This window comes from Amyelois transitella, chromosome 29 (genome assembly GCF_032362555.1).
Source record: "Amyelois transitella isolate CPQ chromosome 29, ilAmyTran1.1, whole genome shotgun sequence".
NCBI classification, from domain to species: domain Eukaryota; kingdom Metazoa; phylum Arthropoda; class Insecta; order Lepidoptera; family Pyralidae; genus Amyelois; species Amyelois transitella.
This window is the reverse complement of record NC_083532.1, coordinates 1,571,548-1,597,970: the sequence shown is the minus strand read 5'-3', so window position 1 is coordinate 1,597,970 and position 26,423 is coordinate 1,571,548. Positions and strand designations below refer to the sequence as shown.

General features: G+C 38.4%; 5 protein-coding genes across 5 annotated transcripts; 2 read left to right on the top strand and 3 right to left on the bottom strand.

The window, feature by feature from the left end:
- Positions 1–66: 66 nt before the first annotated feature.
- On the bottom strand, positions 67–10,413 carry LOC106131181 (angiotensin-converting enzyme). Its single transcript, XM_013330188.2, has 10 exons — positions 10,350–10,413; positions 8,099–8,454; positions 6,896–7,230; positions 6,243–6,431; positions 5,401–5,507; positions 4,911–5,056; positions 4,366–4,474; positions 3,227–3,705; positions 1,925–2,080; positions 67–827 (listed from the first exon to the last, which is right to left on the bottom strand). The coding sequence occupies exons 2-10, from the start codon at positions 8,446–8,448 to the stop codon at positions 665–667; spliced, it is 2,034 nt and encodes a 677-aa protein (XP_013185642.1). The 5' UTR covers positions 8,449–8,454; positions 10,350–10,413; the 3' UTR covers positions 67–664.
- An 8,374-nt stretch (positions 10,414–18,787) lies between these two features.
- LOC106130996 (chorion class A protein Ld5-like) lies at positions 18,788–19,929 on the bottom strand. Its single transcript, XM_013329965.1, has 2 exons — positions 19,879–19,929; positions 18,788–19,321 (listed from the first exon to the last, which is right to left on the bottom strand). Exons 1-2 carry the CDS (start codon positions 19,927–19,929, stop codon positions 18,788–18,790), a joined length of 585 nt encoding a protein of 194 aa, XP_013185419.1.
- Positions 19,930–20,184: 255 nt separating this feature from the next.
- Positions 20,185–21,376, top strand: LOC132903734 (chorion class B protein PC10-like). Its single transcript, XM_060952599.1, has 2 exons — positions 20,185–20,235; positions 20,738–21,376. The coding sequence occupies exons 1-2, from the start codon at positions 20,185–20,187 to the stop codon at positions 21,374–21,376; spliced, it is 690 nt and encodes a 229-aa protein (XP_060808582.1).
- Positions 21,377–23,614: 2,238 nt separating this feature from the next.
- LOC106130987 (chorion class A protein L11-like) lies at positions 23,615–24,702 on the bottom strand. Its single transcript, XM_060952598.1, has 2 exons — positions 24,652–24,702; positions 23,615–24,166 (listed from the first exon to the last, which is right to left on the bottom strand). The coding sequence occupies exons 1-2, from the start codon at positions 24,700–24,702 to the stop codon at positions 23,615–23,617; spliced, it is 603 nt and encodes a 200-aa protein (XP_060808581.1).
- Positions 24,703–24,957: 255 nt separating this feature from the next.
- On the top strand, positions 24,958–26,060 carry LOC106130976 (chorion class B protein PC10-like). The gene is made up of 2 exons (XM_060952597.1): positions 24,958–25,008; positions 25,428–26,060. The coding sequence occupies exons 1-2, from the start codon at positions 24,958–24,960 to the stop codon at positions 26,058–26,060; spliced, it is 684 nt and encodes a 227-aa protein (XP_060808580.1).
- The last annotated feature ends 363 nt before the right edge of the window (positions 26,061–26,423 follow it).

Sequence of the window (26,423 nt, the reverse complement as noted above, 5' to 3'; positions counted from 1 at the left end):
ATTAAATGTAAATAAACGTAAATTAAGAATAATTAAGAATGCTTTAAATAAATTATTTCAGTCGCTTCTAATTTATTTTCTTATGGTTATTCTTGATTTTTTTCTTTACTATTATTATTAGGTATATGAACAAATTGTCGTGTATATTTTTATTTAATTTAAGTTAAATAAAGCGTATTTATTGTTATGTAAAAATGATTTTTATTATTTTTCCTTGGCCTCGCGACATTAAAAATTTGTTTCCGAGTTTTGATAACAACAGCTAGAATTGTTATCGACAATAAGTATTTAACACTCTTTCCTCACAATTTTTTAAAATCCTGGATTGGGTGAGGTTTTCACAAGAAGCGACTCCCATCTGACCTCGGCAACCTTTACTTTCTCTTTTCTTAAACGATCACTCTGTCACAATTCATTATACCTACATCTGTGGACTTAGTAATACCTTTTTTTAAATCATTATAATCGTGAATGCAATCGATATGTATATTATTAATGCTGCAGTGCAGTTTGTTCCGCCGCTTCCTCTACACATGCGCTTTGGAAGCGGCAGCAGTTATAATTAGATTTAAGTGATGTGACGTCAATAAGTGATACCTTGTATCCAATTTTGAAAATAAATCTATTCTATTTATTAAATAAAGCACAGAATTTTTCCTACAAATTACCAGCCAATAGGAACGTGATATTTTACGACGAATCTCTGCAAAATATCTTGTAGTCGCCGGTAGTATCGCAAAAGAGACTCCGATGATATTTCTTCAATTCCAAGCGTCGATGACAGTATTATCCTCCAGTGTTCGGAGTGGCCTTGGGACATGAGATCTCTGAAAATAATATATGTACATCACGTCTTAATCCCTTACGGGATAGATAGAGCCAATGTAGCTAGATGACTCGAAGTTTTTTTTCCAAAGATTTTTCTATAAAAAATTATTAGACGAATATAAGAAAAGAATATATAGACATGTGCCGTGTGGTTCCCGGCTCTTAAAATACGACCACTCTCTTTCCCATTCATGTCGTAAAAGGCTACGAAAAGATGTTCTTGGAACTTGGAACTTCTTCTTTTTGGCGTCGGGCTAGCAACCTTAACTATTTAAATCTCAATTCTATCATTAAGCCAAACAGCTGAACGTGGCCTTTTAGTTATTTCAAGACTGTCGGCTCTGTCTACCCCGCAAGGGATATAGTCGTGACTATATGTAAGTATGTATGGATCACTAATCACGCCTCTTTCCCGGAGTTTTAGTCAGAGACTGCATCTTTCCACTTCCTTTCCACTCTGCACTCTCTGTAATGACATGAAAAATGCCTGCGAAGGTCTACTTTCTAAATAAAATACTGATTTTGATACTTCATTCGCTTCATCCACATTCATAATTCTCTTCATGCCAGCTAGTCGATTAAGGCCTTTAGAGCATTCTTTACCTATACGATACTAAGAGTGCTGGGAAGATACTGAGGTGAGTTTTTAAAACGATTAGCAGAAGATCAGGTCTTTTGACCAAGCTGGTCAAAACCAGGGCGTCTCCTATTTCTTGTCGATACTCTCCTTGTATATTCGCTTGGTCAATTTACTCTCATTCATTCTGCCCACAAGACCAAAGAGAATGCTCTTGACCTGATCTTCCGCCAATACATACATACATACATACGGTCACGTCTATATCCCTTGCGGGGTAGACAGAGCCAACAGTCTTGAAAAGACTGAATGGCCACGTTCAGCTATTTGGCTTAATGATAGAATTGAGATTCAAATAGTGACAGGCTGCTAGCCCATCGCCTAAAGAAGAATCCCAAGTTTGTAAGCCTATCCCTTAGTCGCCTTTTACGACATCCAGAGATGGAGTGGTCCTACTCTCTTTTGTATTGGCGCCGGGAACCACACGGCAATCTTCCGCCAATTATTTTAAAAACTCACCTCAGTATCTTCCCAGCACTCTTAGAACCGTATATATCACAGCGGTTAGGAGTGATCGTGTCAGGCACGTCCTCTGTAACGTCACGTCTCCCGAACACCGCGGCTTTGCACAACCCCTCGAAGATCTGGTGCTGGAGGAAGCTGCTGAGGAAGTATCTGAAACAGGGTTTGATTTTGCTCTATACCTTACGACGAAGACAGGACCCATAATTCCGAAAACACAGGAAGCTTAATGATTGAAACTGAGATTAAGATAGTGACAGGTTGCTAGCCCATCGCTTTTTATGACGTCCATGAGATAGTGATGGGGTGGTAATACTGTAGTTTTTATGTATCTATATTATAATTATTTTATTTTATATTTTGTGTAGGTATAAATATATTTATTTAGTTTAACCCCACATAAAGTTCTCTGTCAGACCCAATGGTTGACTGGTAGATAATGCTTCCAGCATTAAGTCCGCCAATTGTGCTATACATTTGTATTTTGTGCAATGAAGTTTAAATAAATAAATAAAATAAATAATATTCTTTTTCTATTGGTGCCGGGAACCACACGGCAAAAAAAAAAGATAGAATCAAAAAGAATATAGCTGCAAAGATAGAATTGAGATTCCAATAGCATGCTAGCCCATCTTAGTAATCTTGTATAGCCTCACCTCTTTGGAGAGGATCCCAAGGTGCGCACTATGACTTCAATCCTGGATTGGGTGAGTCAGGTATGTAAAGCGAATCCCGTCTCTAACGGACTATTACAATAGTCAATGTTTTAATAATGGGCACAACATGAACCTCTTCGGTTCCTTAACCGTTTGATCACAGATTATTTATAATTAAGTTACTGTAAGGAGCACAGCTTGGATTACAGACATCAGTTGTAAATCATCTTTTCGTTTGTTATTTGTGCCCAGTCATATAGGCCAATTAAAAATAGACCATACCATCCTTAATGTCTATTAGCTAATAGAAATTAAGGATGGTATGGTCTATTTTTAATTAATTCTGGACAAAGACGGAGTCTTATATCTCTATTTGTTATGGTTCTGAAACCCTATTGTCTTCGCTTGACACACTAAAATTCAAGAAAATTGAGTTTTTTATGCCAATATTTTATTCAGATAAATTTATGTTACAAAAGTTTTAGATAGAGCGCGTAACGCCGGTGAAGCCGCCAAAAGTGAAATTATTTTTTTTTACAATGATAAAATGACAGTGACATTTTATTTTTTTATATTTTGGCGAAGGCATCATTCTTGTCTTTGGGCATCATTGGGCCTAAACACTTATAAATATTAAACTTACCTTATATAAGGCGTATTGTCAGGAACGTGGAATTTGGCTCCAACATCAAAATACTTCTCTCCCCTCTCAACGGGATAAGTAATTCCACTCAATTCTTGTACCATATTCCAAAACACACTGTTCTCGTTATCTTTATCTATATTTCCTTCGAAATATTGCCACCTGTACTCGTCTGTGATAAGCGAAAATGGTATTTGTGGTATTTTGTTTAAAGCTTGTTTTAGAACTATAAGATCATCAGTTGATTCAATATCTATAAAGACATTTTCATTTATTTCTGTTTCTTTATTGTCAAATGTTTCTTCAGTAGTTCTTTCAATATTATCATCTACTTCGTTGAAATTATAATTTTTTCTGTCTTTTCCATTATCATATAAAACAGAATCGTTTATTAAACCAAGTCTATGTAAATGTTGAGGCGTCATCACACCGTACATTATTGAGTCTCCAATGCTTTCATGCAAAGCCGTGTTGGCTTGCTAAAATTAAATAAATTGAAAGTGTTTTAGGTTTATTAGGTAATTTAATTAATTTTAACTTAAATATCACTAGATCAATTCTATCATTATAGCCATAGCCAAACAGACAACTGAACGTGGGCTATCATTCTTTTCAAGACTGTTGGGTTGGCTCTGTCTACCCCGCAAGGGATATAGACGTGATTATATGTATGTATGTATCACTTGATCGTAGGAACTGTATGTGTAATCATGATCGATCCAATACGGGTTAGGTTCCCCTGCAAAGGTTGCGGAGGTCAGACGGGAGTCGCTTCGTGTAAAATCTTGTTCAGGGTGGCATACTCCGGCTCCTCTACAGAGTGGTGAAAAAGCAACCGGGACTAAAGTCAGAAGGAAGTAGACCACTTCTTTATTTAATTTTTTAAATACATCACAATAGTAAAAAAAGAAGAACCATTTGAAAACCATAGATAAGACTATGAAATCTAAAGAATCTAAATCGCGCAAACAAAGATCACGGATTGGAGCATAAATACAACCTCCGACTCAACATCGTCTGTCGCGCGGTTCCCCAGGCGTCACACCAGCCTGGCGGAAGATCTTCCCTTTGGTGGCGGTCGAGCCGAATCATCGCTCCTGCTACAAAAATACTATAAAAGTAACTACAAAATCTCATACCCTAAATAGTCCAGGCTGGTCTTCATAAGCAATATAGTATTGTATATGACCCATTTCATGGTGAAGGACGTAGAAGTCTTGCATTGTTGTGCCCGCACAGTAGATCAGCCTGCAAACTCACGAGTGTCGATTAAGTGGCTATCACTACATAATAAAGATGTATAAATAAAAAGACCGCCTTATTTTTTCTGTCCGTTATAATAACAACTTTTATAACTTTTTGAATCGTTATATCTCAGAAACGGTGGCTCATAAGAAAAAAAGTATTGATACATTTTTTATAGATAATTTTATGATCTACAATTTTAGCCTGAGGTACTTTTACGATAAAACTTACCGTTCTGCTGAAAATTGCGAAAAACTCATTTATTGCCCTTTGACCTTGAATATTTTTTTTCCATACACGGGAATGATGTGGAACTTCTACACATTGTTTATAGTTAAATATGTTTTGAATTTCACTGAAATTCAGCTCGTTGGGACTTTATAGTAACTTCGAATGTCTACATTGACCGGATTATGTTAAAGTAAAATAAAAATCATACCTATAATCGCCATCTTTAAACATGTCCGCCGCAGCGCCATGACACCTCGCGACGCCATTTTCTTGCGTAAACACGGATTCGCGCCAAAAAGTCTCTGTCATGGCAGGCAGGCCAAGCGACTGGTAGAAATCTTCTGCACGTTTCACCTGTGTCAAAAAAGAATTATGGAATAATTATTGTATTTTTGTTTGTTTGTAAACTCTCTATTGCAATGAAATTATACAGTTCTTGGAATATTGTTATTATAACGACCTAAGATATGGGCACTCTTCATCACTCTCATGACACTCTTGCGATTCTTCTTTTAGGCGATGGGCTAGCAACCTGTTACTATTTGAATCTCAATTCTATCAATAAGCCAAACAGCTTAACGTGGTCTATCTCAGTCTTTTCAAGATCATCAGCTCTGACTACCCCGCAAGGGAAATAGACATGGCTATAGTAAATATGTGTATATATATGTACATATAAAAAAATATTTTATTTGTACCATATGAAATACGGTCCAGTTTTGTCGCTTCATACTATCGTCCAGGTCAATTGATTGTGGTGTCATTATGTCAATGATTGAATCCCAATTTTGCGACCATAAATCTCCTGAAACGTCATTAAAAAGTTATTCAAATTTGATATTAATTATTATGGGACATTTCAACATTACTTTATAATTGTCAAATCATTTGATTTTCACAACATTGGTTGACGTCAAATAAATTAAGTTGTAGCGGGAGCGATGATTCGGCTCGACCGCCACCAAAGGGAAGATCTTTCGCCAGGCTAGGTGTTATGCCTGGGGAACCGCGCGACAGACGATGTTGTGTCGGAGCCGCGGTTCCCCAGGGTGATAGGAGTCGCTTCGTGTAAAAACCTGACTCACCCAATCTAGGATCCACGGTCAAACGTATACCCCGGGCTCCTCTCCAGAGTGGTGAGGATTCAACCGGGACTAAATCCAGGTGTAAGAAAAATAAAAAAATAAAAACATACGTACAATCATATAAGTGCCGTGTGGTTCCCGGCACCAATACAAAAAAGAATAGGATCACTCCATCTCTTTCCCATGGATGTCGTAAAAGGCGACTAAGGGATAGGCTTACAAACTTGGGATTCTTTTTTAGGCGATGGGCCAGCGACCTGTCACTATTTGAATCTCAATTCTAGCATTAAGCCAAATAGCTGAACGTGGCCATTCAGTCTTTTCAAGACTGTTGGCTCTGTCTACCCCGCAAGGGATGTAGACGTGACCATATGTATGTATGTACAATCATATAATCACGTCCATATCCCTTGCGGGGTAGACAGAGCCAACAGTCTCGGAAAAAATGAACATACCAAATAAATGTGCAGGTATGTAGCCTCTCTCCGGCACAATGTTGCCGTAATGTATTCTTAGGAAGAACCTTGCAACACCATGAAGTAAAGTGTACAGAGGCTTTATGCTATTGTACAGTCGTCTACATAACGACCTCAGCTTTGGCACCTCGAGATCTTCACGCCAAGCTTCTCCTATGTCTGTGTACCCTGAAAAATGACATTACATTTTAGTATATTTTCAGCCTTTTTAGTAAAGAAGTAAGGTCTATAATAGGTAGGGAGACTACAGTCAGTCTTCATAAGAAGTAACCGAATTATCTATACTAATATTATAAAGCTGAAGAGTCTGTTTGTTTGTTTGAACGCGCTAATCTCAGGAACTACTGGTTCGAATTGAAAAGATTGCTTTTGTAAAATTTTTTTTTGCGTTTAATATCCAATCGAGGAAGGCTTTAGGCTATATAACATTACGCTGCAACTATAAGGAGCAAAGAAATAATGGAATATGTCAAAAAAAGGGTGAAAATTATTCATCCATGAGAGCTTCAATGATGCCCAAAATAACTATTCTACGCGGACGAAGTCGCGGGCACAGCTAGTAAATATATAAAAGCCTTCCTTATTAGGACATTTCCAAATATTTCCTATACGAGACCAACTTAAATTCTTACCATTACGTCGAGCAGCCATATTCTCAATCTTCACCAATTCTTCGTAGGGTTTCTTCAACTTTGAACCCATCTCCCTCCACGAAGCCCACAGCCATTTCAATACTTCTTCATTTCTTGACATAGCCATCATGTTTCCTACTTCACTCTCGCCAACCAAACATACGATTTTATTTGAATCATTTGGTAAGTCTAGAGGATTTTCTTTGTTCAAATATTTGGTTATTTCACGTTCGAGTTCGGATAAATATGATTTTGATATAATATTCTCTGATTGTATACAAATTTTATTATTTGCGTATATAGACTGTAGTTCATTGTATATGGTTCTTAAATTGCTAAAATGATAAACGTAATTAGGAAGCTTACACTTTAATTTGTCATTTTAAAAATATATGTGCCGTGTGGTTCCCGGCACCAACGAAAAAAAGAATAGGACCACTCCATCTCTTTCCCATGGATGTCGTAAAAGGCGACTAAGGGATAGGCTTACAAAATTGGGATTCTTTTTTTAGGCGATGGGCTAGCAACCTGTCACTATTTGAATCTCAATTCTATCATAAAGCCAAATAGCTGAACGTGGCCATTCAGTCTTTTCAAGACTGTTGGCTCTGTCTACCCCGCAAGGGATATAGACGTGACAATATGTATGTATGTATGTATGTAAAAATATATGGAACAGAAGATTAAATGTTTATACAAACATACGATAATTAAAAAAAACACACACACCTCATTACCAGCTGTGGACTAGCGCCTAATATAAATAACTAGCTGTGCCCGCGACTTCGTCCTTGTGAAATAGTTATTTTAGGCATCATTGAAGCCCTCAAGGATGAATAATTTTCCCCGTTTTTCTCACATGTATCATTATTTCTTTGTTCTTTATAGTTGCAGCGTGACGTTATATAGCCTTTAGGCCTTCCTCGATAAATGGTCTATTCAACGCAAAAATATTTTTTCAAATAGAACCAGTAGTTATTGAGATTAACGCGTTCAAACAAACAAACTCTTCAGCTTTATAATATTAGTATAGATATACCTAGCAAGCTGTCTTCTTTTAGACGATAGGCTAGCAACCTGTCACTATTTGAATCTCAATTCTATCATGAAGCCAAAAAGGTGAACGTGGCCTATAAGTTTTTCATAAATTTTGGCTCTGTCTACCCCGCAAGGGACTATATGTATAATTATATGAATACTTACCTAGCTTCTTGAAAACTGAACCTTGGACCTCGGCAGAGAAGATAAGCCATTCTGTGATACGTTTCATTAAGCGAATACCAGTTCAGTGTTGCCAGTCTGTCGCACATACTTTGTTGCCACATTATCCTATTTTTCTGGTAATTACCCGAAATTCTGGGTAAATTCTGATCGTCAGGGTCAATCGAAGATTTCCATGCTATATCCGAGGCGATGCGGTTGAATTCCAACGTGTTTTTGTTTATCATATCGAAGATTTCACCATTTTCGTCACAGTTGTATGTTTGGAATGTAATGAACAATATTGTGAGCGTTACTATACCTAGCTGCCATTTTGTTGGTTTCGATGACATTTCAAGCTATAAAAATTACGATATTTAGTTAATTTACAGTTAAATAATGAACAGTTTTTATTCTAAAATGCTAGGTACCACACGAAAACATAGTTCACTAATTTTAGTCAGGTACCTACCTACTAAAACGGTAGTACCGTATGGTTCCCGGTACTAATAAAAAAAAGAATAGGACCACTACATCTTTTTCCCATGGATGTCGTAAAAGGCGACTAATGGATAGGTTTATAAACTTGGGATTCTTTTTTTAGGCGATGGGCTAGCGACCTGTCACTATTTGAATCTCAACTATATCATTAAGCCATACAGCTGAACGTTGCATTTTAATATAATATTAACAAGACTGTTGGCTCTGTCCACCCCGTAAGGGATAAAGACGTGATTGTATGTATGTACTGATAATGGATTTCACAAGAATCTGTTTGACCACACATTATCAGCCAATTTTTTATAAAAGCTTTTAATATCAGCAGTTTTATCTGTTACTTCGTTAATTACGCTGATTATGGTATGATAGCTCTATTGATTTTTAACTTACTCTTTTTAGCTTACGATAAAAAAGAAGTGTGTTATTAGATTAGAGTACACCTATCAGATTTATGACGCTAGCCAATTTTATTAAATAACTTTTTAATGGTGTTTTAATTTATTTAAAGCGTTAAATTCATTTCATTTACGGCCGTGTGGTTCCCGGCACCAATACAAAAAAGAATAGGACCACTCCATCTCTTTCCCATGGATGTCGTAAAAGGCGACTAAGGGATAGGCTTACAAACTTGGGATTCTTTTCTAGGCGATGGGCTAGCAACCTGTCACTCTTTGAATCTCAATTCTATCATTAAGCCGAATAGCTGAATTGGTGGCCATTCAGTCTTTTCAAGACTGTTGGCTCTGTCTACCCCGCAAGGGATATAGACGTGACCATATGTATGTATGTATGCATTTACGGCAATGTCCATGGAAATTTTACCTTAATCGACTTTTTCAATGCGTGTCTGATGAGAAATATAAATTTAATGGACGTGATTATATGTATGTATGTATGTATGTTTCGATTCTCTGAAAGTTTGGCGTTTAGGGTACTCCTGACTTGACCTACCGGCAGGACGTTTCTGATTTGATTTTTTGTATTCCAACTTTTCTATTTAAAATCACCTCGTACATACGAGTATATTTGTTTGTAAATACTTTATTGTACATAACAAAATTTTAGTATGTACATAAAAAGACATTAAAAATAACAATGCATAAGGTTACTTGGTTAGTTAACTTGCTCTCATTTATCCTCTCAACACGAACAAACCAGTTGTGGCTTTTTAAAAATAGTGATCGATTTTTTTAATAAAAGTAATATAAATAAAAAAAAAAATGTCTAAAAGTTGGAATCACCACTTTGGATGATATAATGTTATAAATATTTAAGAAAATTGCACGGATCGTGGCAAGTAGAAATATCTAGGTAGTCTCTGCCTACCCTTCCGGGGAAGAGGTGTAGTTTTATGTAATGTACGTGATAAGAACCGTTGTCTCCCACACTAAATGTAAGCAAAATTTCATCAAAGATCGGTTTAGTGGTTTTCACGTGCAAGACGGACAAATAAATATCTACACAAAACCACTTTGTCATATGTAACATTAGTGTCGATGATGTATATTTATAAAATTAATCACTATTAATAGACCATTTATCAAGGAAGGCTTTAGACTACATAACGCTGCAACTATAAGGAGCGAAGATATGAAAAATGTGAAAAAAAGCCGAGAAAAATTATTCACCCTTCAGGGCTTCAATGATGCCCAAAATAATTATTACAAGCTGACGAAGTCGCGGGCACAGCTAGTGTTATGATAAATACGTCACAATTCACAAAAAAACATCTATTTAAAATATATCTTATTACCAAAACCAGAAGGAACTTTTCACCACTAAGGTTGCTAGCTTCGTGAGCTTTCACTCGCGTCACAGTAAGTCCCTGACTGAAGCTCGAAGGGGGAACGTATTCAATTTGTAGCGTAAAGGTTGTGCACACTGGATTGAAAAGCTATGTGAAGCTAAGCGATACTATGGTATTTCTCCGTGCGTAAACTGATTCAATTTGTAGGGTTAAGTTTGTGCATACTGAATTAAAAAACGTGTGTGAAGCTAAGCGATACTAGGGCATTACTCCGTGTGGAAAGCGTAATTAATTTTTAGCGTAAAGATTGTGCATACTGCTTTGAAAAGCTATGTGAAGCTAAGCGATACTAAGGCATTACTCCGTGTGGAAAGCGTAATTAATTTTAAGCGTAAAGATTGTGCATACTTAATTGAAAAGCTATGTGAAGCTAAGCGATACTAAGGCATTACTCCGTGTGGAAAGCGTAATTAATTTTTAGCGTTAAGATTGTGCAGACTGAATTGAAAAGCTATGTGAAGCAAAGGTATACTAGGGCATTACTCCGTGTGGAAAGCGTAATTAATTTTTAGCGTTAAGATTGTGCAGACTGAATTAAAAAGCTATGTGACGCTAAGTGATACTATGTCATTTCTCCGTGAGGAAACTTATTCAATTTGTTGCGTTAAGGTTGTGCATACTGAATTGAAAAGCTATGTGACGCTAAGGGATACTATATCACGAGTCCTTGCTCCCGTATGCATTTCGGGATAAAAAGACTTTTTTTAATTTTCTATCTGGTACCTAGTTTATCAAAATAGGTCCAGTACTTTTGAGTAATGGATATTGAAAAAAAAATTCGCATTTGTTATATATGTAGGATTACTCCATCGTAGCGTAAGGCTTGTGCATACTGGAAAGAACAACTATGTGAAGCTAAGTAATCCGATGGTAATAAGAGATTAATAAAAAAAATCCGTAATAGAAAATATGCAATGATTCTGAATAAAACTTTGTATTATTTTAAAAAGGTATGTTTGTCGCTAAATGAAATTAAAAAACATTTTTACAAATCATCATATATTTCTATTATTAAATTTAAATGTACTAAATTTCAAATTTACCCAAAACTTTTAGATCATTACGTTATTGGCGTATTAAGGAAGTCGATAACAAAATTGTAAATTTTATTTTAAAAAATTCACACACTTAGCAGCTGAATAAAAGCAAGCAAAGCGTAAAATTAATGGTAATAAATTCATTCCCTCAATGTCATAGTCAATTATTACATGACCTCACAAAATTGCACCAAATCGTCACACTTAACTAATAAAAATCTAAATATACCCGTCAACCTCCTACACTCAGTCAAATGACACTCAAAATGCTACGTATTTTAATAATTTATAGCTTAAATATCGCCCACTTCTGACGTAGGTGGTGGGCGATGGTCCTTATTTATTTGCTCTGAACGTAAGCTATTGGATAAAACGTCTTCGTTTACAAGGGAGATAAAAATTTATCATCTCTTCAAAATCTCTATCTCTTATCAAAGTGTATACCTGAATACATACATACATACATAAAATCACGCCTCTTTCCCGGAGGGGTAGGCAGAGACTACCTCTTTCCACTTGCCACGATCCCTGCATACTTCCTATATATATCCCTGTATACCTGAATCATGATTGCATTCTTTGCTTCTTCTACCTCCTGGCTTTAATCCCAGTTTTATCCTCATCACTCTGGAGAGGAGCCCGGGGAACGCCTTTGACCATCCTGGATTGGGTGAGTCAGATTTTTACACGAAGCGACTCCCGTCTGACCTCCGCTACCTTTGCGAAGAACTTAACCCGTATTGGATCGATCATGGTTCATCCAGTGCCTTGAATGTGCAGGTTTCCTCACGATATTTTCCCTGACAGTACAAGCATAAGTTAGTATTCAAACTAATGTACATAACTTCGAAAATAGTCATTGCTACATCGCCGTAGTGGGATTTGAACCTGTGCCTTTCTGCGCATCACGCATTTACGATCATTACCTACGCAAATAAATACATACATACATCATATACATAACGTATATTACCTTAGCGGGGTAGAAAACATTTCATCAAAATATTTTCAACTGCCGGGTGATTTCCGTAACTTTAGAATTGGACCGTTCCATAACATTCCCATGGATATCGTAAAAGGCGACTAAGGGATAGGCTTATAAGCTTGGAATTCCACTTGTAGGCAATGGGCTAGCAACCTGTCACTATTTGAATCTCAATTCCAATAAAAAGTCATACAGCTGAACGTGGTCTTTCGGTCTTTTCAAGACTGTTGGCTCTGTCTACCCCGCCAGGGTTATAAACGCGGTTAAATGTATGCATGTTGTTCCAGTAAATCTACTACGTAATCAATGTTGGTTAACATAAATTAATAAAAATGAATTTCGCGAAATTAATGTTCTTTTTCTTTATTTTTTCACGCGGGCGTAGCCGCCGGTGTTATCAATTATGCACGTTCCCAGAAGCCCAAGAATGAAAGTATTACCAAATTTAATCTGCCTCGCGGTGATAGAGCGAGTATGAAAAAATTACATTTTAATATTTTACTGTATCAAAGTACTGAAGTCAGAAGCTACTTGTTTAATTACGGAATTTTATTATTAGCAATTGAAAAATACACACACAAAGGTTCCATGAGAGAATGGAGTGGTCCTATTCTTTTTCTTTTGGTGCCGGTAACCACACGGGTCTTTCTCAAGGATGTCGTAAAAGGCGACTAAGGGATGGGCTTATTAACTTGGGTTTCCTCTTTTAGGCGTTGGGCTACCAACCTGTCACTACTTTAAACTCAGTTCTATCATAAAGACAAACAGCTGAAAGTGGACTATCAGTCTCTTCAAGACCGTTGGCTCAGTCTACCCCGCAAGGGATGGAGTGTTATTAACCATCTATTTTAATTTAACTATCTGACATACCAATAAAAAAATAATGACATTATAAGTATCGGAAAACTTAAATTGCTTATATGTATTTAACAATAACAGGTCTGGAAAAGCTTTGATAGGGTGTTTTTTTGAATTGAATAAAAATCAGTACGTCAAAAATGAGTTTGTACAAAAATACATTTATGATAACACCTTGTGCAGCATACATCGGAGAGTAACTATGACAGACTCTTCCACGCGTACGAAGTCGCGGGCTACAGCTAGTTTTACATAAAAAGCTCTCGGATCTAAGAAATATTTGCTTGATCAGTTTATAAAAGCAGAAATGTTTATTAGATTCAAATTGTTTTCGGAATCTTACCTTTTTTATATCAATAAATAATTTTACCAGGACGTCCTTAATTTGATCAAGATACGTTCGTCTAGGTCTTCCCACTCCGACCTTTCCCTCCACACTCTCCTTGTATATCTGCTTAGTCAACCTGCTTTCATTCATCCTCTCCACATGACCGAACCATCTTAACATACCCTTTTCTATTCCTGTAACTACATCTTCTTTCACATCACAACATTCCCTTATCACGCTGTTCCTTATCCTGTCACTCAATTTCACACCCATCATACTCCTTAACGCTCTCATTTCCACTGCATTTATTCTGCTTTCATGCTTCTTTTGCCATACCCAACTTTCACTCCCATACATTAATGACGGGACCAACACGCCCCTGTGCACAGCCAGTCGAGCCTTTTTGGATAGTTTCTGACTGCTCATAAAGGCATGCAAAGCTCCATTCACCATGTTCCCCGCGTTCACTCTCCTTTCAATATCACTATCATACTTGCCATCTGATGTAAACTTTGATCCTAGATATACAAACTCTTTCACTTGCTCCACTTTTTCTCCTCCAATCAAAATATTACATGCTGTCATTTCTTTCTCCATTTCAAAAACCAGTGTTTTAGTTTTACTTACGTTCACTTTCATTCCTTTCTCTTTTAAAGCTTCATGCATACAGTTTACCATCTCCTGTAACTCCTCCGCTGATGACGCCAGTATAACCTGATCGTCGGCATAGAGCAGACATTTGACGAGTAACTCAGAGGTCAAAAGTACCCGAAACCGCCGAGCTTGTATGAAGAGAGTTATGAATGTGGACGAAGCGAAAGAAGTATGCAGAGATCGTGGCAAGTGGAAAGAGGTAGTCTCTGCCTACCCCTCCGGGAAAGAGGCGTGATTTTATGTATGTATGTATGTATAAATAATTTTAAAGTAATTTCTAATTGATAATTTGACGTCAACCAATGTTGTTAAACCATACGTTTTGACAATTATTAAGTGATATGAAGTATCCTATAATAATGAATAAAAATTTTGAATTTGAATTATTAAAATAAATGTTAAGGGTGGACAAACCTTATCAGTAAGGGGTATGAAAAATAGATGTTGGCCGACCTCAGACCTACTCAATATGCTCACAAAATTTCATGAGAATCGGTCAAGCCGTTTCGGAGAAGTACGGGAACGAACATTGTGACACGAGAATTTTATAAGTAATATTAATATTTAAAATAAAAATGCTTTCTTTTGTTTTAACCTTAATACGCATTCGTTTTAATTTTCCATTGTTAACTGTTATCCGAGCTTCGTTTTGTTAAGACCTTTGTTCTTATTGCCCGTTCATTTGAACCAGATTTATTCTTTCACTGATGAATAAAAAGGAAGATTTTAACAAAACAAAATAAATAATAATAAACTATACTTATATTATAAAGCTGAAGAGTTTGTTTGTTTGTTTGAACGCGCTTATCTCAGGAATTATTGGTTCGAATTGAAAATTATTTTTATGTTGAATAGACTATTTATTGAGGAAGGCTTTAGGCTATATAACATGACGCTGCAACTATTAAGAGCGAAGAAATAATGGAAAATGTAAAAAGAAAACTGGGAAAATTATTCATCCTTGAGGGTTTTAATGATGACTTAAATAACTATTCCACGCGGACGAAGACGCGGGCACAGCTAGTTTACCATAAACAAGGCAATTGGAAATCGCAGACGTCGGAAAAGAAATGCCTTGAAGTATTGCTGAATTCTATTTTCCGATTTATTTCTAATGTATGTAAAAGAATATATCTTAATCAAATCATGGATCAATGGTTGAATACGTATCTTGATGACATAATTCTTACTCGTAAACTAACTCGTTTGTACCAAAAATAATAGAAAATATTGTTTTTTTCTTTTTTTATATTCGCTGACAAGTTTTATACATTGTGTTTTATTTATTTTTTTAGTCAGAATTCCGATTGTCTATTCCCGTCTTGGTATTAAGACAGTTTGTCTCAATTAACTTACGGACAAACAGAAAACATTCAATTCATTGGTATCAGTTCTAATGAATATAAATTTGTTCGGGGCGTGTTCTGCTAGGGTAATTCTCTTAGTGATTTTATTAAGTAACACTAGTTTTTTTTTGTGACCGCATTTCTGTGGGAATATTGGGAAAGTAGTGAGGAAAATAGGTTTGATAATACTCAGCTACAATGCTTTGATTTACGCAATTGAGATAATAAAATAAAAATAATATATAATATATAATATACCGGGAAAGGCTGCTGGGTGTGATAGAGTGTCGGTCGAGATGCTTAAAGCAGGAAAAGGCGTAGTAGCTAGTCAGTTGTACTGCCTTTTCAATTTGTGTTGGAGAAGCGGCCGAGTACCAAAAGATTGGTGTAAGGCTGTTATCGTGCCACTTTACAAAGGAAAAGGGTCACAGCTGGACTGCAAAAATTATCGTGGTATAAGCCTGCTTAGCGTCGTCGGCAAATTGTATGCTAAGGTATTGATTAATAGAGTCAGGAATGAAACTGATGACAAAATATGGGATGCTCAAGCGGGATTTCGAAAGGGAATGGGATGTACTGATCAGGTCTTTTCCTTGCGGTGCATAGCCGAAAAGTTTTTGGCCAAGAGTCAAAAAGTCTATTGCACATTCGTAGATCTGGAAAAGGCCTATGACAGAGTTGAGAGGAATGAATTGTGGTCAGCACTTTCTATGCATGGGGTGAGCAGTCTCTTAATACGAGCACTGAAATCCTTATATGAGGATTCGAGTGCTTGTGTCAGGATAAACGGAGCGCACACTGAGTGGTTTAAGATTGAGAAAGGCGTTAGGCAAGGATGTGTTGCGTCACCGTGGCTGTTCAACCTATTTATGGATAGCTGTTTGACAGATTTGAAAGAGTTTAAAAGTGGATTAAGGATGAATGAGTTACTCGTCAAATGTCTGCTCTATGCCGACGATCAGGTTATACTGGCGTCATCAGCGGAGGAGTTACAGGAGATGGTAAACTGTATGCATGAAGCTTTAAAAGAGAAAGGAATGAAAGTGAACGTAAGTAAAACTAAAACACTGGTTTTTGAAATGGAGAAAGAAATGACAGCATGTAATATTTTGATTGGAGGAGAAAAGTGGAGCAAGTGAAAGAGTTTGTATATCTAGGATCAAAGTTTACATCAGATGGCAAGTATGATAGTGATATTGAAAGGAGAGTGAACGCGGGGAACATGGTGAATGGAGCTTTGCATGCCTTTATGAGCAGTCAGAAACTATCCAAAAAGGCTCGACTGGCTGTGCACAGGGGCGTGTTGGTCCCGACATTAATGTATGGGAGTGAAAGTTGGGTATGGCAAAAGAAGCATGAAAGCAGAATAAATGCAGTGGAAATGAGAACGTTAAGGAGTATGATGGGTGTGAAATTGAGTGACAGGATAAGGAACAGCGTGATAAGGGAATGTTGTGATGTGAAAGAAGATGTAGTTACAGGAATAGAAAAGGGTATGTTAAGATGGTTCGGTCATGTGGAGAGGATGAATGAAAGCAGGTTGACTAAGCAGATATACAAGGAGAGTGTGGAGGGAAAGGTCGGAGTGGGAAGACCTAGACGAACGTATCTTGATCAAATTAAGGACGTCCTGGTAAAGGGTCAGGTCAAAAGTACCCGAAACCGCCGAGCTTGTATGAAGAGAGTTATGAATGTGGACGAAGCGAAAGAAGTATGCAGAGATCGTGGCAAGTGGAAAGAGGTAGTCTCTGCCTACCCCTCCGGGAAAGAGGCGTGATTTTATGTATGTATGTATAATATACGGGACAAATTACACAGATTGAGTTAGCCTCGAAGTAAGTTCGAAACTTGTGTTACGAGATACTAACCCAACGATACTATATTTTATAATAAATACTTATATAGATAACATCCAAGACCCAGGCCAATCAGAGAAAGTTCGTTTCTCATCATGCCCTGGCCGAGATTCAAACCCGGGACCTCTGGTGTCATAGACAAGCGCACTACCGCTGCGCCACAGAGGCCGAGATGCATAATTATGTTATCACAAAAATCAGTCGTGACGTGACGTCATTTGCCAATAATACCCATTTCTATAGTCTTACCCGTTCCTGTAGCATGAAACGCGCGACGCCGTTTATATCGCGCGAAAAACTATCGCTTTCCAATTTCACATACATACATACATACAGTCACGTCTATACCCCTTGCGGGGTAGACAGAGTCAACAGTCTTGAAAAGACTGATAGGCCACGTTCAGCTTTTTAGCTTGATGATAGAATTGAGATTCAAATAGTGACAGGTTAGCACCTGCCCATCGCCTCAAATACGAATGCCATATCATTTAGTCGCCTTTTACGACATCCATGGGAAAGAGAAGGAGTGGTCCTATTCTTTCTTTTTATTATTGGTTAACCGGGAACCACACGGCACAATTTCAAGTCTTAATAAAACTCGCAACAGCGATTATTAGCGCGATAAAAACAGCGTGGCGCGTGCAATGCAGCGGAGGCAGAATACGTCCGTGTGAATGCGAAAAGTTTGGCTCAATTCTGTTCCCGCGGGAATATTGGGAACTCCTAGTGTGTATCTCGAATTGAGGAGCTTACGCGCCAAATCACAAATGTTTAGAGTGATCAGTATGGGCTGTGCGTTGATATGCTAGTCAGTCAGTGTCCCTTTTTTTATCAAAAGAAGATAGATATCATTCCACACTCTTTTAGCATTCCCAAATTTAGAAATCCAGGCGATAAAATCTGGGGCATCACACTGTCGCGAAAGGATAAAAAAATAAGGTGAAAATTCCATCCGTACAAGAATTTCCTTATTGAAGTTACATCTAAGTATGCTAAAATGAAATTTCACGTAAAAATAGATAGCAATGTATATGTGTTGCCTAACCTTTTCATTGCATTATCAGCGTTTGCATGATACCGTTCTTAGCTTAACTATGTATGTATATACATATGTATGTATCATAATAGTCACGTCTATATCCCTTGCGGGGTAGACAGAGTCACAAGACGGATTGAGATCAAGCGCAATCAAATCTTTTGTAAAAGAAAGTTTAGTATTTACTTTACTGATAATATTTGTATTTTATATTTTTTTTAATTAATAAATTAAAAGCCAAAAAATGTCTGCCAACAATGTAATTTTTATTCCGGTTTTGAAATTTAGAAGGTACCATATGGAGTGCCACCGCATCCGCAGTTGCCAGAGATGGAGACGGCGCCAGCGGCTGGCACGCTGCCACCGAAGGTCACAGCGCCAAGCACTGGCACGGCGCCAGTGACGATGGTGGTGCCAGAGACTGGCAGCTCTCCAGCGACGGCGAGAGCGCCGTTACCCACACCGCCGTAGCCAGCGCCGACGCCAGCAAGACCGACCGAGCCAACGCCAAGTCCGCCAATTCCGCCAATTCCAACATTGCCAATACCCAAACCGAGACCGGAGTTTAATCCAAGACCAAGTCCAGAGTTGATGCCCACTCCAGCCAATCCCAAGCCACCAGCTCCAGCCAGTCCTATGTTGTTGATACCAGCCAAGCCCAAGTTGCCAACTCCCAGGCCTCCAAGTCCGTTGTAGCCAGTCGCTCCAGCACTGAATGTGTCGACCTCAATGGCAGTCACTTCGGAACCACCATAACCCCGGGCGCCGTACGAGGGACCAATGCCGTACCCGCCGAAGATGGCCTGGCTGTAAGCTTGCTGTAAATATAACCAACAATAAGAACCAAACTAATAAGCTAAGAGAATTTTACAATGGAGTACTGTACAAAGATTCAGTGTACACGAAGTGTTTACAAATAGGAACACCTTGGAAAAGTTAAGTCCACTGAAAGTTACAACCAACAGTAGTTGTTTCCAAAATCCCACCAAGAGTAAAGTTCAACGATTTCGTGGTCAATTGCTTTTCAAGCAACTTTAGGAATCGTCGAGTTTTCGAATAGTCACCATCAATCCAGGCGTTAGTCCACCTCTGTACCTGGGATCCGCCTGTGACCATGATTCTGAAGTGGGCGAATCAGGCGAAGCGACTGATTTCTGCAAACTGCGCAGACAACCTTTTCAAGATTCGATCATTCATGCTAACACATCCAGTTACCTGAATTTGTAGGTATTCTCATAATGTTTTCCCTCACCAATCTATTTCAAACCAAACAAATTTGGAAGGTAAGGAATTAATTGGATAAAGAAACGAATTCAAGATACAGCCACGGTTTCAGAAATAAATAAATCTGGTTAAGAGGATTTTAGAATTTTACCTGGATGAGGCAGGCTTGGACGCAGAGCAACAGGAAAGAGAATGAGTTCATGGTGAAGATGCTCAAGGAACGTATAACACTTGAATGAATTAAAACTGTTACAATTGAGACTTAAATAGTTTAATTATTGTTTTGTGTTGACACAAAATTTTTATCAGCATATTAAGTATGTGTAAAAAGTAACTTAATTGTTATTTCGAAAACTTTGAACTGATAAGCTGTATGTGTCAATAATGTTAATTGGTTTATATAAATAGGAGTGTTTTTAATTAAATTCATTATTGAGATTTCCTCGAATTGTTTAAAATGGCAGTGAAAATCAGTCTTGTTTTCTGCGGTTTGGTCTTGGCAGTCCAGGTAATGAGGGAAAACCCTTTTATAATTATCGAAAATAACTAATACGTTGAGATCATTGTATTCCTACTTTTCAAATTCTGGTAAAGTCTTTTGTTCTACGAGTCTGTGGCCACGAGGAGATTATAAAAGATAACAAGTAGGGACTCGTACGCCTACTATGCCTATTTCTCGGGAATATTAAAGACATTCTAATTACTTTTGTTCACCTTACCTTTTCTATCATGAGCATGGTTTAAAATCCAAAAAAATTAGGATTAAATTGAATTAAAAAAGAAGGAGAAATCTCTTTTTTAAATTCAATTTAATCCTCATCATCATACTAAACACCTCCATATGGATAATATATTAGTCCCTTTTTTGTCCCTTTGATTTTTCAAACATACCAACTAAAATTCTAGGAGCAGTCAAGTGAATTCGATATTTGTCAAGCATTTGCTTTGTGGCAGAATGTCTAACATTTAGGTCGAAATCCTGGTAAAAATCTGCTATTTACAAATTTTAGACCTCCTTCGCCCAATACCTCGCCGGTAACTCCGTGGTGGAGAACAATGTTGTGGTCAATAGCGGAGCGTCCAACAGTCTCGGCTATGCTGGCGGTCTTGGTCAGGGCAGCGCGGTCGGCATTAACAACGGCATTGGTCTTGGTGTCGGCAGCGGACTTGGCTTGGCCAGCGGATTGGGCTTGAACACCGGATTGGGCTTGAACACCGGACTCGGCTTGGGTGCTGGACTCGGTCTCGGCAACATCGGTGTGGCGAGCCCAGCTTTCCTCGACCTCAGCCTCCTGTCTGCCGGAGGAGTCTTGCCGATCTCCAGCATGGGCCCCGTCGTCCCAGCCGGCCTCAACGTGGTGTCAGACAACGCGATCGAAGGCGCTCTGCTGATCAGCGGTCAGCTGCCGTTCTTGAGCGCTGTGGCCTTCGAAGGAGCCCTAGCGTCTGGTGGTTCAGGAGCTGCCTCTTGCGGCTGCGGTAACGGCAACATTGGCATCATCAGCGAGACCGGATCTGCCTCCCTCCTGCCAGCTGCCGGTGGTCTTGGTCTTGGAATCGGTGGTATTGGCGGAATTGGTGGTATTGGCGGCATTGGCGGTATCGGTGGAATCAGAGGACTTGGTGGATTCGGAGGACGTTACTTGTAAATTTTCGGCCAAAAAACATCAAATCGAATAATAAAAATGAATGACTAAATGTATTCGCGTTATTTTAACATACTTACCTCAGAGCTTATAAGTAGAATTGTTGTTATTGCTGGGTAAGGAATACTGGGTGGCACTGCAGGACTCCACCTGTCAATCTGTTTGGATTATATTTAACAATAACAATAAAATTACCTTGATCAAATTAAGAGCGTCCTGGTAAAAGATCAGGTCAAGTGTACCCGAAACCGACGAGCTTGCATAAAGAGAGTTGTGAATGTGGATGAAGCCAAATAAGCGAGATTTTATATATATATTCGAAGAGAAACTTGTACAAATGGAAAAATCTCTTGTCTATATGAACCAAAAAGTTACATGAATCAAGTTCAAGCAGGTGACTGTTCGGCACCATTGTCAGGAAATCTGCATGTTCAGAGACTAGATTTCATCGTGGTAATATATAAAATCTAGTCAGGTTTTCATATGAGCAGGGTTGGATGATCAGACATTACATTAGATACACTTTACTGTAATTTGATTATTACTTCCACAAAGAGAGGTGGATGGTTCAGTGTGATCTTGACTCAGGCAAGATCTAAGGTAAGGCAAGCAAGCAAGGTGACTGAAGATACGTTCATCATTTGACGGCCTCTTTGGCGCCTGTGTCTGTGACACCGGAGGTCCCGAGTTCGAATCCGATGGCCATGGAATCGAGGCCAGGGCATGATGAGAAAAGAACTTTTTCTGATTGGGCTGGGTCTTGGATGTTTATCTATATAAGTATTAATTATGAAATATAGTATCGTTGAGTTAGTATCTCGTAACACAAGTCTCAAATTTACTTCGAGGCTAACTCAATCAGTGTTATTTGTCCCGTTAATATTTATTTATTTATCCATCAAAATAGTAATAACTATTTGTTCGCCGCAAACTTAGACTTTGCAATACTTAAGATTTTTACAAAATTATGATAATCTCAAAAACCTAAAAAATTTTGATGACAACAACAATCATTAAAATGTTATTGACAGATCCTACTAATGTATAATTTAAATTTCATCAAAATTAAATTTAGCGGAAGCTATGGTGATGAATGATTTTCAAAGTCTGATAATAATATGATATATGGCAGTATTACCACCTTGCTTAACAATTTTTTGGCCAGTAAATACTTTGATTTTTCACTTCAAAAATTTATTATAATCCTTTAGTATCTCTATCGTCTTCTTTGTCTTTGGCGGATCATATTTCTAAGGTGAGAAGCCAATGATATATGGAGCATTATGCTGAGAGCTCGCTGCTGGTGTTCCACAAGGTGGTGTTCTTTCTCCCATATTTTTTCTAGTAGTTTGAAGTAATTTGTTTGACGTCACCCAATATTGTAAAACCAAAAAGATTTGACAATTATTAAGCAATATGAAGTACCCTATAATAATGAGAAAAAAAATTGAATTTGAAATTCCGTAACAATGTTTATTAGTAGGTAAAATTAATCCTTGGTATTCAACATCTCACTTGACGGTGTACTTATCCTATTTACTGATAAAGTAAAAAAAATGGTTATCGTATTTAATCAGAATTTGTCCCTTCAAATCAATGAAGTTGGTCGAAAGATTTTCTACTCGCTACACGCCTTGAAACGTCTTCGAAACTTCTTGCCACTTAAAACTAAAATTATGCTGGCTAACTCTCTCTTACTACTTCGTCTTGATTACGCTGACATAGTCTACTAGGATCCGTTTGAAGGACCTCTCAATAAACTGGACCGTTTACAAATGTTTGTATTAGATATATTTTCGGTCTCAGTAAATACGATCATATTTCTAAATGTCGTGATCAATTGAACTGGATGCCGATGAGAGCTCCCCGCTATCTACATATTATCTCCCTTCTTTTTAATGTCCTTTAAAATTCTTCTTTCCCTTCGTATCTTCGCGAAATATTCTCATTCCGCGTAGTACCGGATAATCGACTAATAAAAAATAAACTAAAAAACATACAATAAAATTTATCAATACAAAAACCATGGTACCTTCTATATAATAAGCTTTATTATTTGTAAAGAAAGACTGACTTAGAAAAAGAAGCCTGTGTTACAGCAGGAAAATATTCTCTCTATACCGCTGAAAATGACAATGCTAGAAATTTCGTCTAACTGATGCAATTTGAGGTTTATTCATTGATCAATTAAATACCAATAATAGTCTGCCAAAATAAATTTATTTCTCCCAATCTTGATTTTTAGAAGGTGCCATATGGGGTGCCACCACATCCGCAGTTACCAGAGATAGAGACGGCGCCGGCCGCTGGCACGCTGCCACTGAAGGTCACAGCGCCAAGCACTGGCACGGCGCCATTGACGACGGTGGTGCCAGAGACTGGCAGCTCTCCAGCGACGGCGAGAGCGCCGTTACCCACACCGCCGTAGCCAGCGCCGACGCCGGCAAGACCGACCGAGCCAACGCCAAGTCCGCCAATTCCGCCAATTCCGCCAATTCCGCCAATTCCGACATTGCCAATACCCAAACCGAGACCGGAGTTTAATCCGAGACCAAGTCCAGAGTTGATGCCCACTCCAGCCAATCCCAAGCCGCCAGCTCCAGCCAGTCCAATGTTGTTGATACCAGTCAAGCCCAAGTTGCCAACTCCCAAGCCTCCAAGTCCGTTATAGCCAGTCGCTCCAGCACTGAATGTGTCGACCTCAATGGCAGTTACTTCAGAACCACCATAACCCACGGCGCCGTACGAGGGACCAATGCCATACCCGCCGAAGATGGCCTGGCTGTAAGCTTGCTGTAAATATAACCAACAATAAAAACCAAACAAATTACTACTTTTAAGTACTTCTGCAAATTGACTCGGTACATCTTTAGTGTTTTCAAATAGAATCACATTTGCCATTGAAATTAAGCAGTAACAGCAGTTGTTCCAAAAATACCAAGAAGGATAAATAGTGGGAAGCTTTGAGCGGACCTCTTGCGGAGCTTTAGAAGAAAAACCGGAGACGGAGCAGTAGCTGGCTGGTTTTCAGTCGCTCAGTGACCATGGATCAATGTAACATGATTCTAAACGTCTAAGATAAATTAAGCTCAAAGATTCCATTACATACATACAACCCAAGCTAATAAAAGCGTAGTAAAAAGGTACGTTACGTGCACATTTAATACCTGTATTATTTATAAATAGTATAATGCAACGCCGAAGTTTAAAATCAGTTAAAAGAATAGGAGGATCACATAAAGTATTTGAAAAAAGAAAATTAAATGGATTTTTCTTACCTGGATGAGGCAAGCTTGGACGCAGAGCAACAGGAAAGAGAATGAGTTCATGGTGAAGGTGCTCAAGGAACGTATAACACTTGAATGAATTAAAACTGTTACAATTGAGACTTAAATAGTTTAACTGTTCTTTTGTGTTGACATCACATTTTTATCAGCATATTAAGTATGTGTAAAAAGTAACTTAATTGTTATTTCAAAAACTTTGAACTGATAAGCTGTATGTGTCAATAATGTTAATTGTTTTATATAAATAGGAGGGTTTTTGATTAAATTCATTATTGAGATTTCCTCGAATTGTTTAAAATGGCAGTGAAAATCAGTCTTGTTTTCTGCGGTTTGGTCTTGGCAGTTCAGGTAATGAGAAAAAATCATTTTTCAAAAATAACTATATGTTAATATGTTCAGAATAATTTTCATAAATTTAAGGCTATTCATTCCTACAGATGCTAAAAATAGTAACGATCCACCTCGATTTGTAGCTACGCTCTCTTAATCTCTTACTTTTTTTAAGATATGTGTTATTTTACTTTGCTTCATTTTCGTGAGAATTTGCAAATATCTTTCCTCAATATTTGTATTCCCAATTTTAGAAAAATCATCTGCGCGTTTAAAGCAGTAAATTTTTCAATTACACTTTAAAAAATTTACAAAATTTCAGGAGCAGACTTGAAGTGACTTTGATATTCATCAAATATTTCTAGCAGAATCTCCACTGATATAGTTACGATTGTGGAAACGAAATATAATGAAGCTTTATAATTCCTTAATTCCAGACCGCCTTCGCCCAGTACCTCGCGGGTAACTCTGTAGTGGAGAACAATGTTGTCGTCAACAGCGGAGCGTCCAACAGTCTCGGCTATGCTGGCGGTCTTGGTCAGGGCAGCGCGGTCGGCATAAACAACGGCATTGGCCTCGGTGTCGGCAGCGGACTTGGCTTGGCCAGTGGATTGGGCGTCGCTACCACCGGATTGGGCTTGAACACCGGACTCGGCTTGGGTGCTGGACTCGGTCTCGGCAACATCGGTGTGGCGAGCCCAGCTTTCCTCGACCTCAGCCTCCTGTCTGCCGGAGGAGTCTTGCCGATCTCCAGCTTCGGCCCCGTCGTCCCAGCCGGCCTCAACGTGGTGTCAGACAACGCGATCGAAGGCGCTCTGCTGATCAGCGGTCAGCTGCCGTTCTTGAGCGCTGTGGCCTTCGAAGGAGCCCTAGCGTCTGGTGGTTCAGGAGCTGCCTCTTGCGGCTGCGGTAACGGCAACATTGGCATCATCAGCGAGACCGGATCTGCCTCCCTCCTGCCAGCTGCCGGTGGTCTTGGTCTTGGAATCGGTGGTATTGGCGGCATTGGCGGTATCGGCGCCATCGGTGGAATTGGAGGACTTGGTGGATTCGGAGGACGTTACTTGTAAATTTTCGGCCAAAAAACATCAAATCGAATAATAAAAATGAATGATAAAATGTATTCGCGTTATTTTAACATACTTACTTCAGACCTTATAAGTAGAATTGGTGTTATCGCTGGGTAAGGAATACTGGGTGGCACTGCAGAACTCCACCTGTAGCGGTTCAATCTGTTTGGATTATATTTAACAATAACAATAAAATTACCTTGATCAAATTAAGAGCGTTCTGGTAAAGGATCAGGTCAAGTGTACCCGAAACCGACGAGCTTGCAAAAAGAGAGTTGTGAATGTGGATGAAGCCAAATAACTATGCAGAGATCGTGGCAAGTGGAAAGATGTAGTCACGGCCTATCTCTCCAGAAAAAAGCG

Coding starts and splice junctions, on each gene's coding strand:
- LOC132903734 (XM_060952599.1), top strand. CDS start 20,185: ATGGCAGTGAAAATCAGTCTTGTTTTCTGCGGTTTGGTCTTGGCAGTC. Junction 20,236..20,737: donor GTTTGGTCTTGGCAGTCCAG/GTAATGAGGGAA, acceptor TACAAATTTTAG/ACCTCCTTCGCCCAATACCT.
- LOC106130996 (XM_013329965.1), bottom strand. CDS start 19,929: ATGAACTCATTCTCTTTCCTGTTGCTCTGCGTCCAAGCCTGCCTCATC. Junction 19,322..19,878: donor TCCAAGCCTGCCTCATCCAG/GTAAAATTCTAA, acceptor TTATATTTACAG/CAAGCTTACAGCCAGGCCAT.
- LOC106130987 (XM_060952598.1), bottom strand. CDS start 24,702: ATGAACTCATTCTCTTTCCTGTTGCTCTGCGTCCAAGCTTGCCTCATC. Junction 24,167..24,651: donor TCCAAGCTTGCCTCATCCAG/GTAAGAAAAATC, acceptor TTATATTTACAG/CAAGCTTACAGCCAGGCCAT.
- LOC106131181 (XM_013330188.2), bottom strand. CDS start 8,448: ATGTCATCGAAACCAACAAAATGGCAGCTAGGTATAGTAACGCTCACA. Junction 3,706..4,365: donor ACCAGCCTGGACTATTTAGG/GTATGAGATTTT, acceptor ATTTAATTTTAG/CAAGCCAACACGGCTTTGCA. Junction 2,081..3,226: donor GACAATACGCCTTATATAAG/GTAAGTTTAATA, acceptor ACCCTGTTTCAG/ATACTTCCTCAGCAGCTTCC.
- LOC106130976 (XM_060952597.1), top strand. CDS start 24,958: ATGGCAGTGAAAATCAGTCTTGTTTTCTGCGGTTTGGTCTTGGCAGTT. Junction 25,009..25,427: donor GTTTGGTCTTGGCAGTTCAG/GTAATGAGAAAA, acceptor CCTTAATTCCAG/ACCGCCTTCGCCCAGTACCT.